At 44.8% G+C, this 8,210-nt stretch overlaps 1 protein-coding gene and 1 pseudogene across 1 annotated transcript; one reads left to right on the forward strand and one right to left on the reverse strand.

The window, feature by feature from the left end:
- Positions 1–2,688: 2,688 nt before the first annotated feature.
- On the forward strand, positions 2,689–5,400 carry LOC136522051 (exocyst complex component EXO70B2-like). Its single transcript, XM_066515839.1, has 2 exons — positions 2,689–2,746; positions 2,777–5,400. Exon 2 carries the CDS (start codon positions 2,779–2,781, stop codon positions 4,414–4,416), a length of 1,638 nt encoding a protein of 545 aa, XP_066371936.1. The 5' UTR covers positions 2,689–2,746; positions 2,777–2,778; the 3' UTR covers positions 4,417–5,400.
- A 467-nt stretch (positions 5,401–5,867) lies between these two features.
- LOC136522697 (uncharacterized) lies at positions 5,868–6,570 on the reverse strand (annotated as a pseudogene).
- Between the last annotated feature and the right edge of the window lie 1,640 nt (positions 6,571–8,210).

The following is an 8,210-nucleotide window of genomic DNA, read 5'->3' on the forward strand; positions in this document are numbered from 1 at the left end:
GGGCCGGACAGCTTCATCGGTCTCTTTTATAAAAAATGTTGGAACGTAATAAAAGACGATTTAATGGAAGCAGTGCAAGCTTTTTACAACCACAGAACATCCAAGTTGCACCTACTGAATGAGGCAAACATAATCCTGCTGCGCAAGAAACAAGAAGCTTCCAGCATGGCGGACTATAGGCCAATAAGCTTGATTAACAGCGTGGTCAAAATAATAACAAAGATTCTTGCCTCCAGACCTGCACCAAAGCTGGACAACGTGGTGTCAAATGCACAGAACGCTTTCATTAGGAAAAGGTGCATCCACGATAACTTCATCTATATATACTGGAGACGGCCTCTTTGCCGAGGGCCTGACGCCCTCGGCAAAGGCCCATTAACCCTCGGTAGACGCCAGTGTAAAGCATTGAGCCAATGAATCTAATCGGGAAAAAATATAGCACGCGAACGAATCAACTATCTGATACGAACGGATCTACAAACGCTCTGATATCTAATATGTTACCACCAGCAGTGAGGTTCGACCGGATCCAAAGAATCCGTAAAAACATCCATACTTCGACAGGCTTTCCAAAAAACATGCTATACGTGAAGGCTTGGATGAATCGGCTAAAATAGCCGATTCAGGTGAAGAGAACTACAGCGTGTGAATAATCGACTATTTCACATGAATAAACCTATGGGCTCTTCAGACTCAACCTGCTATCTCTAACAGTGGGGTTCGACAGGATCGATGCAGCCATGAAAAAGACAACGAATCAAACCCTTAAAATACACAGATATATTCACGCTTAACAGAATCATGGACGCACACCGTAGGCGTTAACGCACAGGTGATCGGCTATTTAGCCGCTGCAGGCATAGCAAACAGCTAAGGTCATGCCTAATCAGGAGCAAACCTACTAACTAGCATCCTCCAATCTACAGTGCCATCAATGGGGATCGACCGGATCGTTACAGCCATAATGGTGAACTATAAACTAGATTTAATTTGCCAGCAAACCTCTTCAAGATTATTCATGCTTTAACCACGTACTATGCACGATCAAGATCTAAGTAAAAACAACCGATGAAACATAAACTGTCGCTCAAGGTAAACAGTATCGTGTTGTAACAAAACGAACGATGGACCCAAAGGATATGAGGTCGATCTAAATCGATCTCGACCGAACAGATTGATGTTGCTACAAACTAATGACAATGAAAACATTAGCAAGATCGATAACTTAACGAATCTATCAAAGATTGCCACTCTTAGGTAGAGCCGTTAACTTGACATTAATCTAATTCGAGCAGTGGAGGTCGGCCGGATCGATACAGCCGTACTTGAACTGGACAAGAGTCGATAACTAGCTTATACTAGAGTCGCAGTGGAGGTCAACCGGATCGATACAGTCGTACGAACAGAAGTATAAGCCATGACGGTACTTACAGACAAGCCGGAGGTCAGTCGAACCGATGCAGTCCTGCTCGCTGAAGAACTCGCTGAGATCTACTCTACTCCTACTCCTAAGGGTTGGCCGGAGCCGAAAAAGTAAATGACTTGTATTTGATTGATTGTGTGTGCTTTACAATAGTCGGGGTCTAATATTTATATCCGGAGTCTAAACATGAATCCTACTTAAGTACGACTCATTACCATCTTTGGTATAAAAGAAAATATTCCGATCTTAATGTAACTTGGACCCTAATCTTTCCCCTTTTGTAGAGTCCGATATGTAGTTTCCTGACGCAAACTGTAGTTCATCATCTTTATCTGTTGACGTCATTCAAAGATAGCCGATTCTAGTGTCGCATCTGAATCAGCTGATATCGATTCTTATGCAATTGATTTCTTGATTGACACAATTTTGAAAACATTCGAGTTCCCGTGTTCTTCTCCCAAATTTTGATGTAAACACAAACTATGTGTCTGTGTGATTTGTTATCTAGAAGACATCAATAAATATATATATGGCAAGAATACGTGTTTTTTTAAAAGGAAAGGAATATATGTCATCTTAGTACGGGTATATGTTCTCGAGGAGTACCAATTTTTTCAAGCGCGCTATTTCATCATTTGAGCAGAACACGCAACGCTTAAGTAACATTGATCATCATTAGACATTGGTCTTCTTTCGTGCGGCTTAGCAGGGAATCAATGAGAAGGGCCCTGGGACCTCGGCCCGGAAACGAAAACTACTAGGCCCCTTCGACAGGCCCATGATTTGTCTAAGCCTTTTGGCTGCTGTCTCCCACTATAGCCCACCAACCACTGAACCACAAGATGATATTTCCTTTCCGTCGCCTCTTCTTATATATGGCCAAATAGGCCAGGAATGATGGGCCGGCATGGGTCTGACCCGAAAAAGCACGACACTAGTACGGCCCGAGCACGATGTCCATAGTGCTAGGGCCGGCACGGGCATGATCTAGGGCCGTGTCTGGGCTGCATGTCCAGCCCGCAGTGCCGGTACGGGCACGGCACGGATAATGGACTGACACGATGGTGACCCGATTATTCTCGATCGTTGGATTGAATGATAGCAGTTTTGACCGTTGGATTAAATTTGACCTATGTATAAAAGCAAGTCCCTCCTATTCTCTCTCGTTCTCTCTCTTCCAGGCCAGCCACCATTTCTTTCAATCGAGTAGTCTGAGTCCCGGCCGCAAACCTGTGTGAGCTGTGACTGTGAGTCTGTGACTGCAAGTCAACGGCTATCGTCTGAGCATCCATCAGGAGATTGGTGTCTGCAGATCTGCAGTTGCCAGGGCTAGCTAGATTAAGCTTAAGCTTACCATGGAGGTGAAGAGCAGGGATGGCGGCCGCGAGCAGACAGGATCCAGCTCATCCTCAGGTACCATTGTCTCAACCACCTACTGCTGCACATCTAGCGGTAGCGGCTCTCCTCTGTCCTCTAGCTCTATGGACGCCGCCGCAAGACACCTTAGCTTGGGGCTCCGCAATGAAGACGGCAACGTTTCTTGGGGAGAAACTCAGGAGGCGAAGATGCAGCACATCAGAAGCCTGGTCCAGGAATTCGTCGCTGCGTCGTCATCGGTGAATTGCAGCGTCAGAGGCGGCGACATGGGTGCCCCTGTCGTGGAGAGGTGGCTCACGGAGTTGGGCGTCGGCTGGGTTCTCCACCTCCCTAGCAGTGCATCTGCATGTGAACTGGAGCATACGTCTGATGTTGCAAGGACCAACTGGATCCGGGCCCTCAGAGAAATCGTGGACACCGTTGGTCTCACGGAGTCCCTATTTCCGGATCACGGCCTCGTGGACCTGGACATGGACATGCCTAGTATTTTTGAGGAACAACAACAAGAAGGAGAATTATTTCCGGATCACGGCCTCGTGGACCTGGACCTGGACATGCCTAGTATTTTTGAGGAACAAGAAGAAGAAGAAGAAGGAGGAGAAGGAGAAGAAGAGGCTGAGGCTGTGAGTTCAGTTCCGGATGGTCAATTCCAGTTTGCACGGTTTATCCAAGAAACCATGTTGAAAATGCTCTCTTTTGTTGACGTCATAGTTGCTATGGCTATAGATCCCAATGGCAATAATGGGGTCTCGGCACTATACCAGATGCTGAATGTCCTGCTGCCTGTGCGCGGTGCTCTGTCCGAAGCCTTATCTGAGATGGGAGAGGTGTCATTCCTCCCGGCACCGCCCTCTTGGGAAGTTGAAAGGTTGTTGCGTGCAAAGAATGGCAATGCACGCGATGCCATATGGAGCACAATGGAGCGGATTAGGACTCTTATCTTGTTGGAGGGCATTCAAACTCCACATGGAACATCGGACATTCACAAGACGACCCGGTCAGTAATGGGCTATATCAACTTCCTGCTGAATAACTACTCGACATTGCATCCAATTGTATCTGAAACAGCTGGTCTTGTTAAGCGAGTACATCAGAATGGAGGCCATCAACATTTGGACAGCATGGCCATGGAGATCACGTCCTGTCTAGAAGAAGAGCTTGCCAACATTTCAGAATCATTTCCAGACCAAGGTCTCAGGTTCTTATTCTTGCTCAACAACTCAGATTTAATGCGGGAGAGGCTCCAGGACAACAGTTTGAACTCTTCTATCCAAGCCCGTGTGGCAGCCCTCTTATCTAAAGTCGAGCGCTACATGGAGAGGTATCTACAAGTGTCTTGGGCACCGTTGTTGACGTGCTTGTTCGATCCTACACCTCTTTGCTTGTTCGGTTACTCACTGGCCCTCCCCAAGTTCGAGTCTGAACTTCAGAAGACGTACACCACTCAAAAGTCGTGGAAGGTCCCAGATCCTGAGCTGAGGACAAGACTTCGCACAGCTATCATCGACAAAATCATTCCGGTCTACACAAAATACGTAGAGGATAACAAAAGTACCAACCCAAAAATCAGTCCCCAGGAGCTGGAAGAGATGCTGCAAGAGCTATTCGAAGGATGACGCAGAGTGCACCAATAAGGACAGGTCATTGTAGCTTAATTTCCATCTGTGTTGCTTTGGAAGAATGAAATGATGTTGCTTCAAATGACTTTGGCATGTTCGGCTTATCAGCTAAAATCTACAGTATTTTTCTCTCACACAAAACAGTTTCAGCCGATTTATCAGTCGACTTTAATACCTGTTGTAATTTTTTCTTTCGTTCTTGAAATAAATATGGAACAGTACATAGCTGTCTGTACCTTCTGCCATTGTAGGTTTGTACTTCAAATTAAATCTTGGTGGTGAGGATCAATGATATTTATACGTTCTCTTTCAAATCAAATTAAATAATTGTGATGGAGGCATGGAGCCCCCCGACCCGCTGCTCTCCTTCAATTCCTCGTCCTCCTCACTCCGGAACCCAAATCGCCCAGATCCGCCTCATCCGCCATCGCTCCTCACCACCAAGCACCAGATCCGCACTCCCCACCACCTGATCTACGTCTTGATGGGTCACAGTCTGCTACGCATTCAAGTTCCATCGGCCTCGATGACCCCGAAGCAAACCAGCGACCGCCGGCATCAGCATCCCAGGGGGCGCCCCAAGAGCTCAATCCTATTCCAGCAAGTCCAACGGAGGTCAACCATGAGCTGCAGGAGAGAGCATGGGCGCTGCTCCCGGATTTGGCAAGAGATTTGAGCAAGCTCAAAGACCAGCGGCCGTGCTCCGATGCGGAGGTGTGTAGGGGCGCCTTCAATCCCCTACCTGCCCACGCCTGCAATCAGCCTGAGGACGCCGATGCCTGCAATAATTCTAAGGATACGAGCGTTCAAGCCAAGGATATGGATCACCAGAAACAGACGGACATTGAAGGCCATCTCCTCCGCTCCAGGATTCCGGCGAACGAAAAGGGGAAAGCAGTGCAGGGCGCAAGGAGCATTCATGTCGGTCAGGCTACTTCGAGAAAACGGCTACTGTAGGACGTGAAACGACGGGCTTCGTTAGTCCATCGTTGATTTCGCTAAAACGATATTTGAAACGTTGTTATTTTATTTTACGTGACATTTATTGTTTTTAATAACTTTTCTTATTTTAAATACATGTATTTTGTTATGGAATGACTGTATTGCCCTTCAGTCATATTCACGTAAAAGTGGGTAGGTAGGTGTGTGGGTTGGCAGGCTACCTGGCTGCCGCCGCTGCCTGGCCTGCCTGCTTGGGAGGCTTGCCACCGCCGCCGTCGCCTGGGCAGGCTGGCTGGCACGCTTGTCGCCGCCGTCGGGGTATGTCACATATTATTAAAATCCACAAAAATACAGTAAAAATTCTCAGAAAATTAGAGTAAAATTCTGGGCATATAACACAATATTAAGTACACATGAATTCATCTCACATCATAATATTGTTCCAAACAAGATTCAAGTCATATCAAATAAATCATGAGTTTACATCTCATCAAAGCTAAAATAATTCATCCAATGTATAGCTTTCTCTTCGGAGTCATCTTTTTTTGTGCTGCCGCTGTAGGTATCCTCACGGGACAAGTGTTGTCGGTTTGTGAAGATGTGCCCTCTCTTAATAATATCGCAAGCTTGTTGCACATAAATACAATACCACAATTAGATGTATGGAAAGAATTAGTGTACGATAAATATGTTAATATTCCTTACTTTCTTGTGACCCTACCTGTACTATCCCGTATGATTTCTTCTCTAGTCGACCTCCGTGGGGTGTTAGGTTCTGCTGACGCAACTTTTGTAACATTCTTCCTAGGTTGCCTACGCTTCCTACAAGTAATCAAATAAATTAATATTGACATTTACATTCAAGTTTCTAGATAAAGAAAATTAGTTCATACCTCTTTTTTGCGGTCCCATTGAGTGGGCACTTGGCACTAGCTTGCCTATGACCCTTTTCTCCGTATTTTTTGCAAGTCATAGGTCCTCTGATCATTTTCTTTTCCTTTTCATTTGTTGGAGCTACATCGTTATCACATCCTTTCTCACCTTCACCATCGTTGGTAAATTCATCATCTTTGGAACCTTTCTTCCTGTGTCCACCTTCCATCCATCCCTCCATTCTTAGTTTCCTTCGTCATCAACAGGTAGTTTAGCAAGAGGTGCACCAACTAAAAATGGTAGGTCAACTTGTGGCCATTGTGTTTTATCTGTCATCGGCTCAATCTCTCTTCCATAAGCAACCCTTAATCTATTGACCGAGTAATAGTCATGCACAAACTGTTCTAGGTCAACTCCCCGATGGTGGGTTACATAGGGCAATACATGTTGACATGGCTTACTAGTGTGCTGCCATTCAAGACAAGTACAGGTCCTTTGGTGTAACTTGATAATATGCCTCAGCAAAATTATCAACAATATTACTAGTTATGTAGTCACACTTAATTTCTGGATTGAAACCACACCTATACCATAATAACTTATGATTGGTTTGTAACCATTTCACTGCTTGTGCGGATTCAATTACCATTTTTGCTATATTGTCATAGAATATGTCCTCTCTGTAAGCCCTTGCCGCAGGGTATATCTAGCCAAACTCTCTAAATCTCTTCTTGAAATTTTTGACAAGATGATAAAAGCATTCTCTTTGCTCTGCATTTGGGAATACATTTTTCACTGTATTCTCCAAGCCCTTGCAAGCATCAGAACAAACAGCAAGCAGTGGAGGATCACCTATTGCCTTCTTTAATTGTTCGATGAACCAAGTTCGGTTGTCTATGTTTTCAGAAGCTATGAAGTCATAAGCGAGTGGATACATCCAATTGTGACCATCAACTGTTACAGCTATGGCCAAGTGACCATTCCACCTTCCATTAAGTGTTGTAGCATCTATGCTCAAATGAGACCTACAACCTTCTAAAAACCATCAATGCATGGTTTAAGAGCACACAAAAAACTGTGGAAATATGTTTGACCATCCACCTCAAGTATCTCAATCTCAACGACACTCCCGGGGCACCACTTCATTACCTCAGCCTTCCACTTAAATAACAGCTCAAAACTCTCTTCCCATTTGCCATAAACCTCTTCAAGAGCTCTTTGTTTACCCCACCATACAGTGTCATATGCAATTTAACACTTGTGACTTGTCTCCAACTTCTTTTGCAATTCCTTAGCACCAATATTTGGATCAGCTCTAACGATACTCACAGCCTTGCTAGCTACCCACTTGCAACTTGGAGTTGTAGTTATCTGTCTCATGCTAGACACACACTCGTGCTTATCGACTAAGACGGTTACCTACAAAACAAAAAATCAATGAGATTGATATTAATTTACATAACAAGTAGAATTAATGAAATAATAAAAAAATTATTCACCTCCACAGTGCTTGGCCTTTTTGTTTAGTGCCATTTATCCTCCAAGGGCAAGGGCAATCTTCATCACCGGACTTGCAAAAAGCCCTATATATCGTCTTACATGACTTCTCTACTCATAAATCGAACTCCTTATTAATGGCAAATTGCCGCACTGCCAACTTGAACTCCTCCATTATTGGGCACAGTGTTCCTACCTCCATTGATGGGTTGTTCTTATCATATGAAATGACCATCTCACCTGGTACAACATCACTAGTAGGAATGGCAGCACCATCAATATCTTCCAATCTCATTATCATTCCCCTCTTCATCCAGTCGGCAATCAAAGCCTTGTGCAGGTATATTTGTTGCGCCCTCCTCTGTCAAGCCTAAAAGCTCATAAATCTGCGACTCACTCATAAGTGCAATACGACTTTCGTCATCATGTGTCTCCACTATTTGTATCGTATCCCAATCAACTCTTTCCATATTTTCCAC

The sequence above is a fragment of the Miscanthus floridulus genome, chromosome 18, assembly GCF_019320115.1.
Source record: "Miscanthus floridulus cultivar M001 chromosome 18, ASM1932011v1, whole genome shotgun sequence".
Classification (NCBI taxonomy): domain Eukaryota; kingdom Viridiplantae; phylum Streptophyta; class Magnoliopsida; order Poales; family Poaceae; genus Miscanthus; species Miscanthus floridulus.